Source organism: Pteropus vampyrus, unplaced genomic scaffold (assembly GCF_000151845.1).
Source record: "Pteropus vampyrus isolate Shadow unplaced genomic scaffold, Pvam_2.0 Scaffold60, whole genome shotgun sequence".
Taxonomy (NCBI): Eukaryota; Metazoa; Chordata; class Mammalia; order Chiroptera; family Pteropodidae; genus Pteropus; species Pteropus vampyrus.
In genome coordinates, this window is record NW_011888841.1 from 97,653 (window position 1) to 123,110 (window position 25,458).

The 25,458-nt window shown below is 33.9% G+C and overlaps 1 protein-coding gene across 3 annotated transcripts in view; it reads right to left on the reverse strand.

Annotated features, from left to right (window-relative positions):
• AHCTF1 (AT-hook containing transcription factor 1) overlaps positions 1-25,458 on the reverse strand; it is a 69,648-nt gene that overhangs the window by 4,540 nt on the left and 39,650 nt on the right. For all 3 annotated transcript variants that reach the window (XM_011360830.2, XM_023530994.1, XM_023530995.1), the window contains exons 19-33: positions 25,310-25,366; positions 24,411-24,557; positions 23,658-23,845; positions 18,604-18,748; positions 18,395-18,526; positions 17,514-17,664; positions 16,939-17,089; positions 16,546-16,653; positions 13,239-13,434; positions 11,526-11,729; positions 10,475-10,886; positions 8,898-9,021; positions 6,965-7,044; positions 4,546-4,754; positions 1,252-3,076 (exon numbers count right to left, since the gene is read on the reverse strand). In XM_011360830.2, coding sequence (XP_011359132.1) covers positions 1,252-3,076; positions 4,546-4,754; positions 6,965-7,044; positions 8,898-9,021; positions 10,475-10,886; positions 11,526-11,729; positions 13,239-13,434; positions 16,546-16,653; positions 16,939-17,089; positions 17,514-17,664; positions 18,395-18,526; positions 18,604-18,748; positions 23,658-23,845; positions 24,411-24,557; positions 25,310-25,366 — 4,129 coding nt within the window. The remainder of the gene's footprint in view (positions 1-1,251; positions 3,077-4,545; positions 4,755-6,964; positions 7,045-8,897; positions 9,022-10,474; positions 10,887-11,525; positions 11,730-13,238; positions 13,435-16,545; positions 16,654-16,938; positions 17,090-17,513; positions 17,665-18,394; positions 18,527-18,603; positions 18,749-23,657; positions 23,846-24,410; positions 24,558-25,309; positions 25,367-25,458) is intronic.

The following is a 25,458-nucleotide window of genomic DNA, read 5'->3' on the forward strand; positions in this document are numbered from 1 at the left end:
AGGAAATCTATTGAAATGTCCGAGTTTTACATTCTTTTAGCTATAAAGCACATTTAAATAAAATCCTAAGATAGCTGTTTGACAGGTTTCAATTAAATAGGACAGCCTCCAGCTTTCTAATATAACCTAAATGTCGAAGATAGAAAATTATCAATTTCCCGATTTTTAAATAGCTTATCTTTTTCTTGGCCTTCCTAAAGTCAGAAGGTAACTATATAGAATGTCCACTAATGCACTTAAAAACATATGCAACAGTTTTAAAAAATTTAAATAAAACAAAGTCATTTACTTTACCTATAAGTCCCTGAGCTGCTTTGCTGAAATTCAAATCTTAAACCATAACTTAAGCAAACAACCACATTTTGTGTACCTAATCATTTTCATCACTTTTACAAAGAAGTGCCCTAATGGGATCTATTCAGCTCCACCAGTGTCTGAACCTTTTCTTCATCACCGCCTTTTCTGACCTTTTTTTCTTAATTGCCTCCCTCACTGAAATTCCCCCCTCCCACTACAAGAAATCTTAATAGCACAGATGTTTACGTATTTCATATATATATATATATATATATATATATATATATATATATATATATATATATATATATATCTGTGCTTGAAACATAAGCAGGAAGGTATTTTCACTCCTTTAGTAGAGATGTCACTCCTGCTGAGAAGCTATGAGCTATATCAACCAAAGAAAGGATCCAGTCATCAGCGCATCCTCGACTCTGAGGGAGGCTGGGCATGGACCCAGGCCGCTTTATGGGCCACAGGGAATATGGATTCAAGTAATCTGTATCCTAATCAATGAAACTGTTTCCCTTCAAAACAATCTGAGATTATGGATACGACCTGGCACAAGAGCCAAACACTTGATACTTAGATTAAAAATGCCGATTCTATCTGGGGAGAAACCGAAATTAAGTTACTTAGGATATGAGGGCAGAATGAAGCAAAATGATACTGTTCTAAAAAATTAAACCTAAGTCACGTGAATTATACGATTTAAAAGGTTATACTGAACCAGAAAATTCTTGACTCTCCAAATAAACTTTAAAATATAAAACCTTTAAATTTTACTATCGAAAGATCAAAATTGGTTATTTTTTGGAGGGAGAGGGAACTCTTTGTGACTACAAACTATTTTTAGAAGAAATAATCACTTAGTGCCTTAAATCATACTTAAAACAAGTTTTAAGCTGAAGACTGAATAAAATGATTCTGTGCTTCAGACAGAAATTAAAGTACCTTTCTCTTTCCTTGGGACTTTTGGCACAGGAGAAAGTAAAGACTCGTCTTTTGGTTCAGAAAGGTCAGGCATCAAGCCAGCCTTGCTGGGTCTAGTCCTTGTGCGACGGGAAGATCTAGTCAAAGGAGTGGCAAGCATTTTTTCTTTTTGGTCATTTGGTTCGTCTGTCATTTCTTCATCTATGCCTTTTTCTGGTATTGAGTGACAGGAACGTTTCTGGCCTTGAGTTTCAGTCTTTTTTGTAATCTTTTTCTTAGAGCTCATCACTGTAGCAAGTTCATTTGGCACGAAAACGGATTCTTCTAAAGCTGGTTTTCCATCACCAGTACTTTCACTTTTAGCTGGGGTGTTTCTTGCAGATCTCCTTGGCATGCTGAGAGCTTTGCTCTTCTTGGGACTTCTCTCTTCCTTAACAGCCTCGGATCCTACATCCTGTGATGGATGAAGTTTTCTTGGTCTACCACGTTTCCTAGGTGTAGCGGGCATATCAAATTCTGCTTGAAGAGTCAACTGTGATGAATCAAGTTTAGAGTTTTCTATAACATCTGATGCACTCACATCTCCCTTTTTAACTCTTTTACTACTAAGCTGAACAGGCGGTTGTTCACTGGACTTCCCATCTTGTCCATGTCCTTTATCTTCAGAAGCTTCTAAACCAGCACGTCTCAATTTTCTGGTGCTTCTGCTAGGATCTGCTACTTTACTAACTTTTAGATCATTTATAATTTCAACACTTTCCTGATTTTCTACAGATTTTTTAATTCTTTTAGGAGTCTGTTTCGTAACAGATGAAAGCTTAACTTCTTTTCTAAAAGAAGTTTCTTTAGCTAACGGTTCCAACAGCTGCGATGATCTCAACCTTCTTAATTCCCTACCTGGAGTAACCTGTAATTCTCGTTCGACAGAATTAATACTTTCTAATGTGTCTTGATTAATTTCTTTCTTTCTCTTTCCTCTCCTAGGAGTAATAGAATTTTGAGGTATTTGCCGATTCTGAGATATTTCTTTGACGTCAGAAAAGGCACTTTCGGAAGCCTCAGAAATGTCTGCTTTTTTCCTAGTTTTCTTCTTAACTGAAAGCCCTGGCGTTTCAGGAGTAGCAACATCTGCTGACTCTTCCTGTTGCACTGATACTGATCTGACATCTTGGCTTTGGACACGTGCTCTTGTGCGAGTTCTGGAGGAAACCATGTCATCAGACTGACTGACATTTAAAGTCACCGTACTTGTTTCCTGAACAGTCTTAAAAGTAGATTTGACTAACTTGGTGGAAGACACTACTTTCTGGCTTATTAGAGGTATGTTTTCATGAATGGACTGTTCCACTGTCTCTGAAGTAATTTCTTTACTTCGTGTGTCTTTAATTACATCTAGTAAATTTTCTGCAATTGCCACTTTAATTGGTTCAGGCACATATGGTAATGTCTCTACCTTCTGGGACTCTTGATCACTAGTCATGATCGATGGCAATTTAGCAACATGCCCACAATTATCATTTTCCCCAGCGTATACATGTTTTTCCTCAGCTGCTATGTTAGCTGCTTTAGCTAACATATCAGATGCTGCAGAATCGCCTGTCTCAACTTCTCCTTCTTCACCTTCCAATATCAAGGTAAAGTTGCTCTGAGCCACAAAAAGTTCTCCGTCTACTTCAGCAATGTCACACTCAGCAGAGTCTTTGTTTTCAGGCAAGTCACAGAACTGTTGCTCTATGGTCTCAAAATTATATTGAAGCTTAAGAGTTCCTGAGGGATACTCATGAAACGAAAGACTCCTAGCCTCTTGTTCTGAATCTTGAACTTCAAGCTTTTCATGTTCGATCACCTGAAATGAATTAAAGAAACTGGTTAAAGAATTTTAATATATTTATTTCAATGTAAAGCATAATGTTTTAAGATGACCATCTCACCCTTGGTATATGAACTGTTAAACAAACTACATTTGATATAGCATATACTTATGGGTTTACTTATCTAAAACATCCATTTAAGCAAACAGACTTTCTCAGTCAAAATTACTAGACAGAAAGATTTTGAGATTCTGAATGGAATTAAAGTAGACATTCCACATTTCCCTGGCTAAAAAAGATAATCTTAACAAAACCTTGAAAATTATCATGATGCTAACAGTTGTGAGAAGAATTAAGGACTTACTTTATTCTCACCCAAGAAAAAAAAATTTAACTGGAGAAAAAGAATCAACCCCCAAACTACCTAACTATCCACACTTTTCTAAACAGCATGATCCCCATAAGGTTGAAGAAGAATTCACCTACATAAGCTCCCTTGGGCTAGACTCAATCCTCTTCCCTTTGCTGGGGCTGCATAAACCATGAAATTCCTAAGGCTTTCAAGTTCAGTACCTCTCTTGCAAGGGTTTGGTGGAGGAAGGAATGGTCCTTGCATTTACCTTTTGGTAAGGGAAGGGGAGAAAAAGGAGGAGGTAGAAAGTAACAGAGAGATCTCCTGACCAAGAAGATAGAACATTACCGCCCGCCTAGACAATGACATTTTCCCATTCCCCAAGCATTTAGTGAGATGAAAGACTGGAAATACCCAGTAATGAGGATTCCCCCTTATGCCACACCCACAACTTTTTTAGCTTCCCAGCTGAAGGAATAAGGACTTTATCCATCTATTTCACAGTTGAGAATACCCATGAAAATGAATATGGACAACCATGACATTTTTATGAGTTAAGAAACTTTCCAAATACTATACGAATTTCTATAAATAATTAGAAGAATTGGTTTTTCATCTTAAATGAATTTATCATATAAAAGTTGCCTGTTGATGATAAAAGATTTGGTGGAATTTTTAGAATCATAAGTCATATTAAGTACCAAGAAAAAAATCCTTTCTGGAATGAATAGAAATTCAACCCCAGCTAAGTGAATATCATTCTCACACAGGTATGCATGGGGAAAAAGTTCTATTTAACCATATTCAATTATTTTCAAATATATGCTTTTAATAGTTTCAATGTCATACTTGTCTCTGGAGTAGCCAGTATGTTTTCTTAGGGCTAAAAGAACTTTAATTTGGACCAGATACCAAGCAAATATTAAATTGTTAAAACTGTGACTTTTTAAACACAGCCTTTTGGTTTCCATGAAAAACAATTTCTTAAAGGATATGACCTTTTATAGTCCACAAAATATTTATACACCTTTTAAACCAGATTTTCATAAAAAGGTTTTTATATAGCAATCAAATAAATGAATATATTAGGTTTGAAGCCTAACTAAATCAAAACAAAGACTGACAAAGAATTAAGAAATTAAAGTTTTTTACATGAATTTCTTGAGTATCAGGCGGATCATCAGAAATTGGAGGCTTTTCTTCTGGTAAGTCAACACTTGCTTTTAGTGCACCAGCTTCTAGTTCATGAACTTCTTTTATGTTCAAAGCTATTTTCTGGTCAAGCCTATGTTTGGAGATAACAGGACTTTCAGAGGTAATGAGCCCAGAGCTTCCACTATCACCAAGGACATCGGCCGTAGCTGAAAGAAAAATCAGAGATAATCTTCCATGTTTTAAATTGAAAGGATGATAAATATACAATTTGAGGAGCAAGCAGAAAAGGTTACAATGCACTTGAGACTATTTCCTTGAAAAACTGTTATATTGCAAAAAGGTTCTAATAGCTCAAAAGGGAAAAGCATACTAAAATTTATACATTAATTGTTTCTTCAGTATCCAGTTATTCAGTTCAAACAATATTTTCTTTCCACAAAGATAAAACAAATGACATAAATTTTGTATTTAAAAATGACACTGGTTTTTCTCAAAAATTTTGCCCTTATTCTGAAACATCAATATGATGGATAACTGCTTTGAGGAGCTCAAATATTTGTTTCTTATTAATCTGAAAAAATATGCTCATTGGGTTAGACAACCAGCTATCCTTGCTGGGCCATTACAGAAGTACACATAGGACATGTAGACCGGGCTCTGATCTGGCTGTAAAAAGGACTAGATATCTCTTTTGGCACAAAACACCCAAGTGGCCACAAATATATTTCACCACTTAAAAAAAACTTGGGGGCGGGCAGCTCATTAAAAACAAATTCCTCCTTTCACCTTCTTTGCCAAAGTTTTATACATTAGTACTCACAGGCCATATTTAGATTTAGTTCGTGAATGACACAAAACCCAAAATGCCTCAAGGAGGGGAAAAATAAAAATCTTTAGTGTTTAACAAAAATAAAAAAGTTTTTTTTTTTTAAAAAGCCAACTAGGAAAAAACATTTTTACACTTTTAATAGACACTGATGCTAATAATATTCCTTAATATACAACGAAACAAAGTGATTTTCATCTGTCAGTTTGGCAGTGATGAATGGGAAATTTATACTGTAATCTTTTGTAAGTGTATGAAAGCATAAACAACTTTTATCGGAAAAAAAAAATATAAAAACTTGTGCATACTCCTTGACCCGGGCAAGTCCATGTTTAGGAATCTACCTAACAGAAACATTGACATAGAATGTGCAACAATATATACACAAGAATATTCACTGCAGGTATGAAATAGCAAAATAAAAATGGCCATTAGCCCAAATGTTCAACAATAAGTAGTTAAGCACACCACAGGACATCCATACTATGAAAAACTATTAATGCCATTAAAAAGGACAGGATTAATCCATACTAACGACATGGAAAAATGTCTTAAACATGTTAACTAAAAAAAGATGCTTTTTTGTTGGTAATTTATAGTAGCTTAGCTATCATTTATTGAGCTATTAACATTTAAAGCTATTAATATTTTATAAAGAAACAGAAGTATAGCCTATAGTCTTATACACAGTAAGTACAGAACTGGATTATAAATCCAAGCAGTCTTGTTCAAGCTCCTGTACTCTTTAGCTACTATAATCTCTTCAACATTTGGGGAAAACTATGCACAGAAAAAAAAATTAAGGAAAAAGACGCTTTATTAATATGGAGTCTTAAAATGGGTAACCAGGTTATAGGCATTTTTATGTTACATGTTAGACTATGCTCTATTTTACAATAAATATTACATTCTTAATTTGGGGTAAACAGGTCTATTCAAGCCTGTACCTTAAGCCTTATTCATAATGTGATGGGCAGAAGAATATAATAAAGAGCATGAGCTCTAGACTCAGACAGCACCAACATCATAACATAGCAGCGTTATGTCCTCACATGAAATGCTCAGACAACTTCTGGGCATAGGTCTGCCTTCCCCAAACCCAACTGTGAGCTAATTGAGGAAAATGTATCTTCCTCATCTCTGTACAGCCAAAAAAATGCACATTGGGTTAAAAAAAAAATCAAATGACTTCCATATATTTGTTAATTTCCCTGGAGTAAATTTAGTCATCTGAGACTCTTTTTCTAATAAGCTGATCTAGCCTTAAAGTTATCAGAAACAGAAAAATGGGATTTGCCCTGTGTAGATGTGAGTCCCAAAAAATGAAGCAGCAGGAATGCAGTCTAGCTGGAGAATGGGGATCGCCTTTCTCGTCTTTGATGTTCTGAAGGAACCATGGAGTGCTTTACAAGTGACCCACTGCTTTGATAGCTGCTACACCTCCAGATACCATACACAGCAAAGACAGGAAGCTGAGATAAGAAAAGCTAGATAATAGATTCCTTTGCCTGAAGACTAGAACACTCTTTATTCAAAACACTAAAAGGAAATTAATTCTAAAGTCAAAATAATAGGTACAGTTATTGTTACCTGCTCTAACTGTAGAGGTGCAGGCTTCGACTGATGCTTTATCTGAAACTGGTACCTGGGACTTCAGGGTGAGAATTTTCCTTCAGAAAAAGAAATAACATACTATAATATAAGATCACATCTGCTCTAACCAGCTTTAACCCTATTCCCTCTCCAACTTGTCACTTTGCTGACGAAAACCAAAGTTCAGAGAAATTAATACAAGTTCATTTTGAATAACAATAAAATGTACAAGTGAATTTAGAAACAAGTAATGCTATACTTGTTTTTCCTAGTTTCTAATATTTTGTTGGCAACAATGGCATGACCTTAAACTACAAATAAAATGATCGGTATAAATTATACTTATGTCAATTTTTAATTATCTGTGACATTTTTCAAATAAGTCTTTCAAATATTATGGAATATTACCTATATACTCAGTAGAATCAGGTTCAGTATTTGAATGCTAACTGAAAAGAGTACAATAAATGACTTGGGATGGGAAGCCAATGAGACCTGTATCAACCACTTTATGAAAACAAGTTCTGGAGATATGTTGACAGAGGTCCTTCCTATTCCGAGCTGACCTTTCCCCAAAACCCAACTAAAGCATTTTTTTAAAGGGACAAATACAATTAAAAAGTAAATTCAATAAAAAGCTTGTATTTGGAATATATATACATTTATTTATAGATATATTTGTAAGACTCACCTCAGTCACAACGTTTATAGTAAGAGAAAGAACCAACAACCAAAGTTTACATTTAAAAAGGAACTAGTTTGCCAAGATGGTGAATATTCACCTAGATTATCACTGATGACCAGTTTCTTATCATGTGACTGCTCTTTGCTTTGTGATTGTTATAATCATCCATCAAACCCATTGCAATAAATATTAGTTTTCATTAAATTCAAAAAACATTAGAAATAAAAAAAGTCTGGATAATGCTTTCATATGTTTTCTCCCACTTTTTCCATGAAGGCCTGGCAAGGAGGCCACTTAATAGGACTTCTCTTCTCAGAGGTGAAGCATATGACTGAGCACAACGTATGAGAGGTGACTATTATGATACTGATTTCTGTGGGTGGTTTGTGAAGTTACTCTCAGGACTTATAAAGTAATGAACCATTTACAATGTCATTTACAAATTATGTGAGTTAATCTTAATAAATTATCCTTACTACTTCTTAATAATTAAAGCTGCAACTTTTTTGGAGTCCTCTACAACACTGTTACTGTTATTACTGCTAATGTGCAATGTGTCCAGTCTTATAACTTGTGCCATAAGGTGAATCAATTACTTCGCTGACTTTCAACAAAGGTATACTGATTTATATTGTAACACAAGCTGATTATCTTACTGTGGACCATAAACTGTTTGGAAACTGGTATAAATCTGTTAGAGCACACTCAAGTAACAACTGCCCTACATCGTCTAGTACATTGCCCAAACATACAAGCGCTAAATGAAACTAATTGGGAGCATAACAATTTACGTTGTTACTGAAAGAAAAAACTTTGTTAGAGTCTTGTATCAACCAAATGGTAGAGAACAAAACTGCCTGTAAGCCGTCTCCCTTATGCTCTACCTTGTTGCTTAACTTATACCTGATCATCCTGAAACCACTGAAAATGGGAGGGCACAGAGAAATGCATGACTGAATGAACCTCTGGTCTTCAACAAAAACAGAATCACCAAAGGATATAAGTTCTGCCTCAATTCATTATGTCTCTGTATATTAAGGAAATGTCTAATATCATTCTAAGATATCACGATAACTACTAAATAACACACTCTGTACAAAGGAACTTTTCATAGCAGAAAACATTACCAAAAATCAAAGTGTCTAAGACCTAAATAAGAGCCGATCTATGCTTAGACTGTTCTATTACTGGTTCACAGTTTCATTAAACTATTATTATTATTTGAAATTTTCTCTGAAAACTTACCCTTCATGGATTGATGGTACACAAACAGAAGCTTCAACTCCTTGAATAGGGTTTGAGTGATTTAATTCTGAAAGCACTTTCTCTGCAGCTAAGAGAGCCTTTGTTTCTGCATCTTCTAAAGTGCCTATTAATCAAACAATTAACATTTACAATTATTTATGCTAAATTTTAGCAATTACACATGGTCTTAGACTACGACTTTTTAACAAGTTGTTGGGTCTGCATTTTTTATACTTTTAGGTTTACTCCGTTGACATTAAACTGCAACAGTTCCTTCTAACTTTATAAGTTTACCCCAGGAACCCCCCTTAACCTACTACTCTCACTTTTGGCTTACCAGGCACTGCTAGTGTTTTATATATATCAATTCGCTTGAAATTTAGCCTGTTTCACTCTAGAGTCTGCTATATAATCCCCTAGAAAAATGATAAAAATTTCTATTTGAGACTGCCTAATCATTTTAGAAATATCAATAAAGATACTACCATGAACATCCTCATCTAATATTTACTATTCAAGTATTTTAGTGAAACATCGCATGTAAAAAGAATGTAAACTTCTAGACATATGCTATTTATGAAAATAGTCCTAAGTTCTTAATACAATTAATAATGCTTACGTTTATTAAAATAAATAAAGACATAATATCCCAAACTTCACTGGACTCAGATTTTAAAAAACCTTAGTTCAGCTAAGGCACGAAACGTTTCCCAAGAGAAACCACTATGTTCCAGATTTTTATAAAAGTATTTGGTTTTACAGATTTAAAGTTAGGAGTTACCTTTAAATATGCTTGTTAAAATTGTGCAGGGGTAAGAAACATAAAAATAGACTGTTTTCTGGTCCACCAATTCTAAGCCAATACTCTCCCCTTCCTAGCACTCTCCAATCCCATCCTGTGTCCCCTAGCACAGCACTTACCAATGTTCTAAGTGCTTGTTAGTTTATTATAGTCCACTAAGCTCTAAATTACATCTGAGCAGGTGTCATGTCTACTCACTGTTTGGTCCAGCACACACACAGGAGCCCGCCTGCTGATGCACACACATTAGGGGTTCACATTTTTTTGACAGATAAATGCATATAAAGACAATAAATTCATGGGCCTTTCGACATTTATTTTTGATTGTCCAGTGATTATTTTGGAGATAAGGAGGGAGAGCAGAATGAACTTCCTGGTCTCAGAGCAGCTATCTAGAAAGTTGAGGCTGCTGGATAAGTTAAAATTGTAATCTCAATCTCATCTGTAAAGTTAGTTTTATTTCTCATAACGTTAGTTTTATTTCTTACAGGAAGGACTTAAGTCAGACTGACGTCTGATATTTTTTCCTTACACATTCTTTTCCAAATTTCATTTCCAAATAAAAGAACATAAGTTTCTCCTCCCCTTGTATCTCATACCTGCTTATTAGGAATGAAACAATGTAAGCTACACTTGTAAGTGAAAAGAATAAGATGTCTGTATTGTGTCATGTAATTATTTAACCCTGATGTTTTTCTCATGGTGGAAAAATTCTATTGCAAATTTGACTGAGGGATGTCAATGGCCATCTTGACATTTGGAAATGAGTTCTTACCCATTTGTTTCTCCAGGTCTAGAGGAGTTACTTCGAATTTAAACACATCTTTATCACTATCCTTCTCAGGTTCTTCAGTTAAATTAGTAATTAGTTCAGTGGAAGAGTTCTCTGGCCTAGAGGCCACGCACATTTCAAACTCTCCTGGTGACGGTGCATCCTGATACTCTGAGGTAGTCTGCTCAGATACGGATGAAGCATTGCTATTTTCTTTGCTCACATCCAGTTTCTCCAAACTTTGTGAATGTGTATCCTGTGACCTCACATCCATTTCTCGATGGTCCATTTCAGGGCTATTCAGGTAAAAAGATGGTGTCTTATCTTTGTTCTTTGGCCATTCAGTTTCTGCTAGAACTCCACATTTATAGAAAGGGGTAGTAACAAAGGTTTTTGTTTTGCTATCATTTGCAGCCTGTTAAGTAAAAGGTTTTGAAAAAAAATTACTAGTAAAAAATCAGTCAAGTCTAAGCTATCAATCCCAATAATACCCACCCTTTTCCATGTTCAGTATTTCTCCAAATTCTCTTCTCAATCAAAATTCATATATTCTAAATTCATTCTCTTCAGATACATGATTAAAAGTTAATGAAATTAATAAATCAGTATTTCCAAAAATGATTAGGCAAGATGACTAATAATCACCAAATGGGTTGCTCTGAACCCACGGTAGAGCTCTAAAGATATACCCTTCTAAACTGACAACCGATTAGGAAAATTAAGAGAAGCAAATCAATGTAAGTTAAAAAGACAAAAAAACGTGGACTAAAAATTAGGAGGTCTTGATTCTACTCTCATTTCTGCCACCAAATAGCTATTTGATTGTAGTCAATTTACTTGGTGCTTCTGAGCCCTACATTCTTCACCTGTAAATGAACTTGGCTTAGTACCATAGTTTCTTTCTGAACTAGTGTTTTCTGATTTCATGATTATCTGCAAGACTGTATATAAAAATCTCTATATAGTGATATTTAAATTGATTTATCTAACTTTTTACTTTAGGAGCTAATATATTCTTATATTGAGTCTTTTGTTCCAGTATTATCAAACTTACTCCAGCAATCCATTTTGTGGTCATGCCTTCTTCCATGAATGAAATTCTAGTTTCTTTAAGTCGTAGAGGAGGAGTAAGAGACCTTCCAGGTGACACAGAAGGAGATGCTAAAGGTGTTGATCGAAGACCAGACCTTAGGATGGATTGAGGAGTGAACTCAGCAAATCCAGAGGAAGCAACTGACATGGCCAAAGTTTTAGCTTTCTGTGGCAAAGAATGAATGAAATTAGATCGTTAGTGTAGTAAAAGGCACATATGTAAGGACAGACAGGGTCAACTGAGTCACAATGGTGGCTATATTCTCATCTACAGTAAACATCAATAAAAAGTTTATAGATTACTAGAAAGAAAATCCAAAATTCTACTCAGAGCATTCTATATGTAAGCCTACAAAACATTAAAATTGCATCCATAATCATTCTAAAGGCCTAGGTTATTCCCAGTTTAAATTCAACTTAAAAAATAAATAATTTATCTTATTTCTGCACTTTAACTATTGACTAGTAAACTTTAGTTAGGTAAAAGAGATAACAGTTTGTGATAAACAGAATCTAGCTTAACTACAGCAAACTAATCCAAATTAATGACACTGACTTTAAGAGTATTTTAGAAAAAAAAATTCATCACATGAATACAAAAGTAACGGAATTATCCATAAAAATCCTGTAAAGATTTATTATAATGAATACAAATAGCACAGAAACCAGTAGAAATAATCCCTTAACTTCTTTGCTAAAGGAATAGTAAACAAATTACCTCATTAGATTACTGAATTCCATTAGATCTGTTACAAGATTATATTAATTTTTTTTCTGGATTGTTTTTGGTAGCAGGTATGAAGCTATGCCCTGATTTAATTTCATTTGGACCTAGCTGTAGAGAATATAAAATTTGATTGTTTTTTGATTAAAAAAAAAAAAAGTTAAAAATACCTTACAGGTATTAAATGTCAGGAATTTAATAATATTATCGACCTTTTAACTATTTTAGGAATAGCATTTACTGAAGTATATTTTATTCATCTTGAAAAATAAAGAAATTCCCTGGCTCATATAAAATGCTGGATATCCAGAAACAAACAAAAAAAGGAAGAAAGCTTCTAGGATTAAATTTATAACACTGGACAAGGAGCTAGGGGATATGTTATATATGTAAAAACATTTTGACAATGGGAAGGTAAAAGACCACTGTTACTAGTCTTAAGTTTGGTGGTTTCTCAGAAAATTATCAGAGACGGTGGAGGCTAAAGAGATATGTGATAGTAGGAAGGAATAACAGTTTACAGTTTCATTGGAGTCAGAGAATTAAATAAAAATAGGAACTAAAAAAGCATTTGACAGAAGTAGTAACTGCAAAATAGTATCAGAAATGGAATTTAAAAAATAAAGCAAACCCAAGAACATGAGAGCATTTTTCAAAGGATACAAGCCAATTTATAATGGCCATACAGAACCTTGTATTATTTTCAGGAAAATATAAATGTTAACCTCAAGGATAATGTCAGTTAAGCAAAAAGCGTAAATTTAGCAAAGTCTATTTAAGACGATGTAAAAATACAGAAAGTATTTTGGAAAGGTATCCACAAGAAAGAGGAAAAAGGGCTTAAAGCCATCGATTACCCAGAGATCAGTTAGAAATAGCTTATTTTTCCCTGCTACTTGAAAAATAGGAACTTCCTAGTTTCACCGTGAATGCCAGATATGTAATACTCACCTTAACTACAAGAGGAGTTTCAAGTAAATTTAATTCTGAAGCCCTGGAGGTATTTGGACGTGATCCTTTTAATTGTGGACTTTCTGGCAATGAACTGGATGTTAGGTACAAAGGAGATCTTGTGGGGGTGGTTTGCTGAATAAACCCCAAACATTGAGAAAGCTGGGGAACAGGATGAACCACCAAATCCAGGAGTCTGTAACCAGAGTATACATATGAATAGAAAAACCCTGGTAACTTATTTGAGTTATACTAGCAAACAAAAGAATTGAGTCTCCCGTTACTTGGACCCCTACGCCCTTTTCACCCACCATGATGGCGACAACAGAGCACTACACTAAGTGTCAGACCTTTTTGGAGCATGTGTCCAATGAAACTATACAGGTCACATGTCCATGAAGTGACTTTGTGGAACACTCAGTTACAACTGGTCCAGAAAGGTTCAGAAATTAAGAGGAAGCATTTAAAATTTTATAATAATTTCGCACTGTTATGACACCTAAGAATGTCATGATCAGTGAGTATGTCTTGAGTGGGGTAGAGACTAGTTTAGATGTTGTGTCAAACTTACATGCTGAGATGCATGTGGTATCAGCATTGTATTAATCATGCCCACTATGATCATTATCCAATTGAGATAAATTAAAAATGAGGGAGAATAAATGGTTCTTTGTGACATTTCATCTGCGGGGCAATGAGCTAATAAACACAATAAGCTTATGACAGCACCTGACACATAATTATATGTTCAGTAAATGTTACCTATTATTACCTGTGATCATTTTTAACATACATTCTTTTGTTTGTGGTGTGTGTGGAGGCGGGCATGAGATGTGGCTTTTTCAGAATTTTCTGTTTCAACCTTTACTTCTCTAATCCTGACTAATTCTTCTTGACTATCCACTTCCTAATCAGAGTTCCAGGTCCCCTGGGTTAGTTGCCCCTCATCTATGCCCCTTGCTTCCCATCAGTATCTTTAGGGTTAGTACCCCTTACTGTATTTGTTTCCTTTTCCTGAAATGTTTTCCTTCTCAAATACTTTTCTGCCTCTAGGAAGTCTTTGAAGTTGAAGACAGCATATTCTGATTACTGAGCTTACGTAAAGCAGTCCTTTTGCATTTTCTTTTAACAGACTTAATGCTAACTCATTTCCACTGGTCAAAGTTCTTAACTCAGATTCTGCCCAACTTGTCTCTTTGGCTGGTTTGTATCTGTATCCTTTTACTGTACTAAACAGTAAACTTGTTGAGTATGACAGCTTTCAGTGAGTTCTCTGAGTCCTTCTAGTAAATTATCAAAACCGAGGGTGGTTTACTTCATTTTTAAAATTATTTTATATTAGTTTCAGGTATACATACAATGGTTACTTTAGCACCCATCTGGCTTTAAACACAGCCATTACGATAATACTGACTACATTCCCTAGGCTGTACTCTACATCCTGTGACCGTTTTGTTACTACTAATTTGTACTTCTTCATCTCTTCACCTTTTACTCAGGCTTCTATATTCACTAGTAAATACAATAAATATGTGAAAAATAAAATGCAGTCGAGTATATTAATAAAATGCATTTGTTTAAAATATCAGAACATTAATTCAAAAGCAAAACAAGAGAATTAGGAATTCTAGATGATAACTGATTAAAAAAACACATACAGTAAGGGAGTTCTCGTCTTCTTTCCTTCCTTTTACTAATATTTATTGGGCCCCCATTATGTGCCAGGCATTTATTTTCAAATGAAGGTGAACTGCTAATGATTAAAAATACTTAAGAAAACAAGGCAATACTTCCCAAGCAATCCGATTGCTACAATTCATTTTCGTCGACATGTAAAAATGTTTTTCACCTACATGTGATGTACATAATGAATACTGGCTTATTTTATCTTTATGGTTCTATTCACAATAAAGACCAGACTGACCAACCAAAAGGAAAAAGTTAATTTTTTCAAATTAATGAGGTTAGTGACAAAAATGGAACCTCAAGATTCTACTGAATGGTTTTCTCTAATATCTCGGACCCAGTTCATAATAAATTAAAAGACTGATCTCACTGATGACTTGTATGAAGCAGGGATAATACAAATAGCATAAAAAGTTAATTTACAAATAATTTAAACTTGAAAGTGAAAATTTCAGGTTACAATTTCTGGTGAACCATATAGGTCACTCCTCCTTTCCCAATTTCCTAATAGTCTATTTTATGGTTTTATTTTCTAGTAATAAAAACAGTACCTTTTCACTACCCCAAAGTGCCTGTTTTCCTCAGCTGAAAAAGAATAGGAAAGTGCGGCATATTTTAGTGCCCCCAAAATAAAACTGCCAGTTACTGTGCCTTCCCTGTCACTCTATCCTTCATGTTCAGATGAGACAACAGAGGTGATACAGGCTTTAAGACCCAACCTATTACCCACTGGGGACAGATTTACAGGAAGCATTTTCTTAATACAGGGTCTTCCTACTTGTTATTCTTATTAAGCACAGTTTCGAGATTTCCATTAAACTAAGAATATCCAATCAGGCTGCTAGACATTTCTCTCCCTATTGTCTGTTCTAATTCTTCTTTTCCTTTTCTACCTCATTTGTATTCAAATTCTGTATATGTAAACTGCTCACTTTTATATGGAGGTATCCCTAATAGATATCGTTAAATGCTCTGCATTGTGCTAACATTCATGTTTAAGGTGCCTATTTATGAAAGACTGCTTCTCAAGAGCAGGGCCTGTACAACAAATGGCACTGGTACCTACTGAGGAAAAGCCAAATTCTCACACTAACAAGACAATATGTTAGAGTTACACTAAAAAATCTATCGAGAAAAAATATTTTTGATTATATTTTCTACAGAAAATGTTAATTACCGCATTAGGTCTTAGGATTTCAACAACTTTTGACCATGATCCAAATAAGCAATGCATTTTAGTTCATAAACAAAACAAATTACATAAAAGAGCACTCAGCCTTCCGATGTAAAATGTCCACTGCTATTATCTTATTCTATTTCATTGAAAGATAGGCTAGTCACAAACAAATTCAAGTTAACGGTTTACTTTGCTCATGATTTTAATAAAACAAAGTTTCCTTTTTTTTCTCTAAGCAGTATGAAATCATTAAGCAAAAATTCTAAGTAGTCTACTAGTTGATGTAAAATTTACTAAAATTCCTATACTGTTCAAATTTTGTTTTAAAAAAAGCATTAAATACTCATTTAATTAAAACAATACTTGTAAAAATTTTTAATTAAAAAGTACAGTATAATTATTGTCTACCACTATGCCTTTCAAAATGATTTAATAAATTATTACCTAGAAACTCTTTGTGATGCTTTTCCAATGGGTGTTCCAACAAATGCCTCAGGCAGCTCTAGATCCGGGAAAGAATATACTATAGGAGATGGTACTTCTACCCTAGGACTACAAAGAAAATAAAAATGTAACTTTTGATTATGTATTACAAAGAACATTAAATTAAAAGTTCTGTAAGAAGGTGGGATTATATGAGAAAAGGCTTTCGTTTTTTACTCTGTACATTTCTATTTATTTTCAAATAACAATGAACATGTTCACTTTTAAAGACAAAAGTCTTCTTGTAAGAAAAGTAGCCAACATAAAAACTTTTTCCTTTTTACATTTACTAACAGCTGCTGATATCCAGGAAAGATTAACAAGTGGCATGTAAAAGGTATGAGAAAAACATACCTATTGTAGGTTAAGATGTTATTTTTAGGTTCACTGCTTGTCCAAACCTCTCCAATTCTAGATAACACATTACTGATGAAAGTGGATCTTGTTAACACAGTCCCTATTACAGCTTGCTTTGGCACTGCTGATAATGGTTTGGGCCGAGAAACTGTAAAATGAAGATTGCAGGATTTAAGTTTAGCTCTAATACTAGGATTACAATCGAAGATTAAAAGAGTGAGTGGAAAACACAGATCACAAGATAAGAATAGTTAAAATCATATTTGGTTTAACAAGATCTATGCAGAAATTCAAGACTCTGGGGCTTTTAGGAGATGGTGAAAAATTGTTCTACGTGTTCTCTGAAAGTTAGACAGGAATCTTCAAATGAAATAAAGGTCTTTCATCCTGTACTATTTTACTAAATAAACTGCGAAAACTTCCAAGAAAGGCTTACATTTCTTGGGGTAGAATGGCCAGTATGAATCAAAGCAAAAGTGAGCTAAAATATAAGATAATGACGGTTGCAGAAGATAATCATTCAATATCTTCTCTGGCTCAATGCTTTATGATATTTTTAAATAAAATCTTACCTTCTCGAAGGACTGATGATTTTGACAGACAGTAAGGCTTAGCTCGCTCAATGGCTAATTTTCGCTGGACTCTTGGAAGGATTTTCCCATACTGATCTAATATAGAATTTCGAGTCACTGATCTCTCCCGCAAACGAGGATCACGATCATTCTATTGAACATATTGTAAGTAGTAAAATTTTAAATCTTCAAAAATGTTAGGTGCTATGTTTATAAATTCAGCATTTAAAATAGAACTATCGACACCCAAAACTATCTTTCTCCTTAAACATCCATTCTTCCAAACCAAGGACCTCATAAACACATCTAGTTGCTTTACCAACCCTTACCCGTCAATAAATTCCAAATCTCTCCTATCCAGACTTGATTCTTCACAACTAATGAATATAACTACTAAATGATAACGTTATCACTTACTAAGCTTCTACATGTGTCAGTAACATCTATGTTACTTCACATAAAGCTCTGTGCATCCTCACAAAGAGATAGTCATTTTACAGATGAGGGAACTAAGGCTCAGAGAGAATGTTCCAAGTACACAGAGTGAATTAAGAATCAGTCTGACCCCTGAAGTCCATGCTCTTTGCACTATATAATTTCCAATGCTGTCCTCTACTTCTTTTCGTTTTCCCTAAGTGAAGTGGTTAGTCTGGCAAGATGACATGCAGATATCTAAACAGAAATGGCATGTATAAAATAATTAGATAGATAAATAATATCCTATTCCTAATTCTGTTATAGAAATAGGTAAGAAAAGGATTTTCCGTGCTCAAATTTATATAAAGCCCAGTAGGTATCAAACTACAAGCTTTTAACATATAACAAAGTCACTAGTTTTCCTTATTCTCTTGCCCCCCATAATAAAACAATTTTAACTATACCATAGCATTAATCTTCAGAGTTTGGTTCAGCTTCAAGGCAGGGATGTAATTGGCACGCTGCAAATGGTGAACTAAAAGGAATTCCTGATTCTGAAAACTTGTGCTGGACTGCAAAAATCTCACCAAACATTCCTAGGAAGAAAATAACAGATTTGTAAACTACTATCCTATCCTGAATTTCTGACAAGTTTATATTGATAAGTCATTACCTGCTCCGTGTCTGTAAATGGTAACTTCAGTAAATCCTCCATCAAGCCCATTTCCTGACAGACGTCATACGTGTGCTTTAGTAACTCCTCTATGTTCGACCTACTGGAATGCTGTCGCAGTAAACTCCAGGCCTCAACCATGCACCTGAAACCAGTATTTGTCAAAGCTTAGTTTTGGAAAAACTATTTAAAATCTTCAAAACAAGTAATCCAACTGAAGAATCTCAAAGATACTTTATACATGTAATTCAGAGTACTTAAAATTTTATTAAATACTAATCACTGCATAATGAAGTTTGCTAATGTCAACAAGAAGACAAGGCATCTTTAAAGACTTAATTTTATGGTATTCTGTATCATTATTTACATGTAAAACAACAGAAAAGCAAAGTAAGTCCACAGAAGTTCAAGAACACAAAAACTAACATGGTCTGGAGAGAACTGAAAGATTAGAATGGTATGAAAGAGGAAATTCAGGCTCTTAAGGGAGTGACAGCATGTGAAGAGTGGAAAAGAAAATGAGCAAAGTCGGAAACAAGCACATTGTGTTTATGAGGAGGTGAAGGGTTAAGCTTTATACAAAGATTCTGTCTGGTCTATCTGACTGAAGAACTTGGGTCAAATTAGACATTTTTAAACACCAGTGTGGGGGCACTGAGACATCCTTCTGTGGGCGACAAGGTCATTAAATGAAGCAATGTTTCTCATGATATATTGTTAAGTACAAAAGCGAGCTTAAAACAGTATGAATAGTGATTGTAATTTTAAAAAAATGAACCCATAAAAAAGCCTATAAATGTTTATGTATTTAATTAGATAACAAAAGGTCCTGAAGGATAGACACTAAGACTGACAACGATTAATCTGGCAGTTAGAACCTTCAATGCAGCAGTGGGGGTAGAATTAAAAATGGCAAGTAGGTAGTAGGACTATCGAGGAAACAATTTTCTTTTAAAAAATTCTTAATTCTAAGTCAATAGGTAATTTTGATTTTAGTGGGCATCTTAATAAAAAAGCTTATGCTATAGTTTTTATTAACAAATACTGAAATAAAGACTGGTAAATAAATGACATATATAAGAAACAGAAAATGTGAACAAAGTTACAGCAATTAGTATAATGAAATGCATCGACGAAATGTTGGCAGCACTGTCCCAGGCTTCTTGTACATATACATTTCCTCGGGGGAGCAAATGGCACCCACTGTGGGCAGGTTAGGGCCACCTGTTAATTTTATTGTTTTGGGACTAGAATATTTTAACATATTCCAAGACCAACGACCTAAATAAGTAAAACATCTAGGAGAATTCCCTAAAACTCAACATTCAAACTGCTTTGTATGTCCGTCTCCAGCAAGAAAGCATGACAGTGTGGTTGTTAGAACCCGAGTGTCTCAGAGGTGCAATTTTTTTCCTTAGTCATAAAATCTGGGTATGTTAAAATGAGCATAATATTTTTGAAGAAAAATTGATGAGGATAAATGAACACCTCACCATCACTTTGAAAAACTATATAAAGGAATAGATGATGCAGGTCTAACAAAATCTTGATCTTTGAATTTGATGTAGGATATGTATGTGGAACCTTCATTGTACTATTTTATTTTTGTGTAAATCTTTTTCTTAGTTTATTTTCTTCTTTTAATTATGGTGACATTGGTTAACTAAATCAAGTTTCAAGTGTACACTTCAACAGTAAGGTATATACTGCATTGTGTGTTCACTGCCCACAGCTAGATTTTTAAAATGGTTATACCAAAACAAATTTAAGAATCAAAAATTTAAATGGTAAAGCAAAAACCATAAAAATGATAGTCATACATGAGAATTAAAAAATAATACTGAAGGAAAAAAAGACACAAGTCATAAAAATATTGATAGTTCTAACTTCATAAAAATAATTTTAAGCATAGCAAAATCCATTATAAAGCAAAATAAAGACAAATGACAAACTGAAAAGGAAAAAAAATCTCAAAGGGTTAATATCCCTAATATATAAAGAGCACTAACAAATCAGTAAGAATAATCCCAACAACAAACACAAGAAAACTAGGGGCAAGTCATAAAGAAGCAAAAGCTCTTTATGAAAGACGCATTCTCATATAGTGTGACCAGATTAATATTGCCAGTTTCACTTGTCAGATGGATAAATATCCAACTAAAAGGCACAGCATAAGGTGACTTAGGGGAGAGGGGGTTAAACTGGCATAACACGTAGGGAGGGAACAATATGTCATACCTATCAAAATTACAATTGCAAATATCCTTTCACCTAGTAATTCCATTTCTAGGATTTTATCTTACAAAATAAATTCGCACTTGTGCAAAATGTGTGGTTACTCATAGCAGTGACTAAAACTGCAAAAGTCAGAATACAACCTTCATTAAGGCACATCCACCCAATGAACTCCTATGCAACAGTTAAAGAAAAGAAAGCTGTTTATGTACTATTATGAAGCAAACTCCAGACTAAATTAATGAAAAAAGTATACTGCAGAGGATGCATAGTAGGCTGTTTGTATTTTTAAAGGGTGAGAGAATATATATATATATTTGTTACATATGTCCAAAATATCTCAGGAAGGATACAGTAGAAGCAGCTTAGGAGGCTGGGAAGTCACTGTGTATCCCTTTTGTACCTTTTGAATGAAGCATGTAACCACTACTAAAAAACAAACAAACAAAAAAACAACCATATTCTTGACTCTTCTCCTTTAGCTCATGGATTATTTTTTTTTTAAAGTTTTCCATTTTAAAATATGACATCCACTCCCAGATGCACAGATGTACTTAGTAGGAGTAAGATGAATTTATTTGACTTATCAAAATCAGTCTGATAGCAGGAGAGTATACTTGCAAGCAAAAGACGAATGATAATGTTTTTTCCCAGTTTCCCCCACTGCAGAAGACAGTTATCAGCAACTGCAAGAAATGGCAGCACCACTGCCAACGCTTACATAAATTTCAAGATTAGAAAGTCCCCAAATGCCCACTATTCTCCTGTTTATGGCAGAAAAGTCATGATGCTAGGAAAAGCAATGAGAAAATTATTATCAATTGATGAAAGGCTAGACTAGAGTACTGGCAGTCATTCCAAAAAGGAGTATATGGAGGTTCTTCACAATATAGCAGTGAAGACAGCCTGAAAAACACTCCAGTGACCAACTCTCCAAAAATGCTAGGCTGAACATAAAGAACAGTTTGAAATGCATAGCGGAGACCACAATGAAAAAAGAAATTTCAGAGCAGTAAACAAGCAACTACTGATTTCCAGTGACCAGCGTAAAAGTAAAAAAGATTAGGAAAAGATATAATGTATGTAATAGAATACTGGTGCAGCTACATAACAATTACTCATGATGAAGTTTATAATAAAAGGTTAAAGTCATTAAAAAAAAAAAACAAAGTTTTAAACTCTTATGTTACCTAATATTCAAAACATAAAAGCTAGCAGTATTATGAGGAACGAACACATTTGTCATTACAGTAGTCGACTTGCATACTTTTCTTAGTAACTTATTAAGGAGACCGCAAAAAAAAATCATTAAGAACACAGAAAAACGAAAACTGCACAATGAACAACTTTGTCTTTTGGACAAATATATCTGACACCTCACCTAATAAATGAAGAATACACTACTAACCAGTGAATAACACAAGTCTTAGGGAATTTTAAAGAACAGGTACCACACAATGAAATTGTTAGAAATGAAGAACAAGATAATTTTTTAAACCCCCCATTTGTAAAATGAAACTTCTTAAATAACTTACAGAAAGAGGAAGAAATCGTAACAGAATGAATTTTAAAATACTTAGAACAGAAATATAATCAAAATTATGCCAAAGCAATATGCAGAACATTCAGATTTATATTTACGTATTAGTAAAAATAAAGGGATAAAAATGAGAAATCATCCAACTTGAGTTCAAGAATACGGCAGAATAAACCCAAAGTGGAAAGAGAATAAGACATAATGATTACATTTATAACTAAAGGGTTTTCCAGCTCTACTGGACTTTTTAAACTAAGACTGAATACTCAATGTTAACAGCTAAAAACCTAAAGCCTCTACTCCAATTCTATCACTGTACTGTGCATCATGATTAATTTGCAAGCAACCTATTCGTCAAACCACAGTTGTGATATTATGTCCATAAATACAACTCACAAAATTGAAAAGCTACCAGCAGAAAGGTTTTACAGAGAAAAATATTCTTAATAAAGAGGTGGTAGGGGCTATTACAGACAGGAGTCAGCTGATTTAACACTCTCCCTTCAGAAATATATTGTTTAACCAAAGAGAACAAAGAACACTTAACTTTCAGAGTGCTGACAGCTGAAGTGCTGTTTGGTTCATAAATGACAATCTGGGGTGAGTAAAGTGACAAATTTCTAAAAATATAAAAATGACCAACCAAACAATTGGGAAAAAAAAAAAACAAACCCCAATTTGAGTTGTATTAAAAAAATGTTACAATTTGCTAAGAAATTTTAGTTCTAAGTAATTTCCCCAACTAATTTAGTTAACAAGAAAACCCAATAACTAGACCACTGTATTTTCAATCATGCCATTAGTTGGTCTCAGTTAATATATTGATAATTATAATAATTACAGCAATATACATACTGCTACAATATAAATAGCAAATATATAATGCTGATTATAGAACATTAAAATACTACAAAGGGAAGAAAGAAGCAACATAAAGATATCACCTGTTCAAATCTTATTAAAGTATTAAGATATGAAACATGATACTTTAAATTATTTAAACAAATACTTCAAGATGCTTTCATGAGAATGCAATGACAAATATCAAATGCAAAGAACTATAATACCCAAGCAACTGAAATTAACAAAAATATTAGTGTACCATCATTGGAATATACCCTCGAAGAATATAATTATCAACTCAACATGACTTCACTAGATGATAAAGAATTTTAAGAATATTATGTAATGCAGCACAAGCAAAATATTATATATTGCTAATGGAATTTCATCAATTCCATTAACATCTGATCGAATTTGTACTTTCAAATTAAGTACTTACCTATTAAAAAGCAAAACAGTGAGGAGAAGGACAATATCACTATCACTGGACACTGCTGGCTTCATTGTTTGAATATATCTGAGGGCTTGTCTGTGCTCACCCTGACTCAAGAAGGCTTGAATAATCTTTGAATGCTGCCATGACACAGGTTTTGTAGTAGCTGGGTGAAAGAGAAGATCCAAACCACTCTGCAAAAATGACATGAAAACTGGTAAATACAAATATAAGCTTCGCGTTTAGATAAAGTAGCTAAACTTTAAAAAGACAGGCAATACTAAAGCCACAAAACTCAAGATAAAACCAGTTTAAATATAAACTGAAAAGATCTACTTTAGCCTATGGTACATTTTATTTTTAATAAAATCCTTATCGAAAGCCTCTTACTTCTGAGACCTCATTAAGCTATTATATAAAATCTTTCTATTACCAATTTCATATATTAATGCCAAATCCTGCCTTCTTTGGTTCCCCCAACACACCAAACATATCTCTAACATAACAATCACCATATGTGCACTATTAGTAATTGTCTACCTGTTCAGTTCCTTCTTTAGAAAGTAAGAAACCTGGGGTTCTGAACAGTGCTTGGTGAAGGTATTGATTAAAATGACTCCTTAAAAGTAGATTGCTTCTAAAAGTAGATTGCATCATATCTTGCATAATGCATAACATCAAATTTAATCCAGTTACGTTATTTTATAAAATTCTAATAGTTTACAAAAGCTTACATTCTAAGTGAACTAATAAACTTACCTCATAGTCACTATGATCTATCAGCCAAAACCCTTGAATAAGTTTAACCTGGCCCCAAGAAATGGCAAAGGCAGTTGGAAATGATTCAATGGAAGTATCCGTTTTGTTTGGGAAGGAATACATAATATCAAGTAGCAAATATATGGTCTTTAAGAAAGCGGATTAAGGACAATAAACAAAAACTCTTACATGTATATTTGTAATAGGTAATAACAGAATATAGCAGAAAAGAGGCTTGAGAGACTTCTTTTACTGTTCAGAAAGCCGTTAGGGATATCCAGCTATGGAAGTGCAGTTTTATTAGATGTGGATACAGCCAATCCCACAACCAACTTCACCACAAAGGAGATGAACTAAAGCATACTTTCTTCATCAAGTCGGTAGCTTGGAAAATTTAAGAAACAGAGCTATAGACAAAATTCCAGTTATTGAGCAAAACCTGGGAACTTAAAAAGACACATCATGTGTCTTATAAATTATGAATGAAACTACATATTTTTAGATTAATAACCGACATTAGGAAAAACAATCTTACTGCAAAGACAAGGCTGAAAACAATGTCTAAGGTAATATTAAGCTAACTTCTAACGCGTTCATTTTCGGCACTGAGAATGACTACTTGCCAACAATGTTTCAGAACAGTTGTTCTTATCTTTGAGAGTGTCTCAGACACATTTGAGAATTTGATGAAAGCCATGGACTCTATCTCTAGAAAAATAAACAAAACACTGCATAGTTTCAGGTTAACCACAGACCATCTGAACCCAACCAACATATCCTGGGTTGAAAATCTTTCCTTTAAAAAACGTTCAAATGTGAATTTAAGATTGGATTAGATGCTTAATTGCCACTACTATGAAATTTTAAAATACATGATTTGATAAAAATTTAAAGGATACAATAGAATGTTTGCTTGCTTCAGTAATGTTGTCTAGTAGGTAAATGTCAAGTAATGCCTATAAAAGAGATTAAAAAATTCATTGTATTTTATATATTCATTTAGTCATGCTCCTTGTTTTTCCCAAGCCTGCGCCAGGTGTTAAAAATA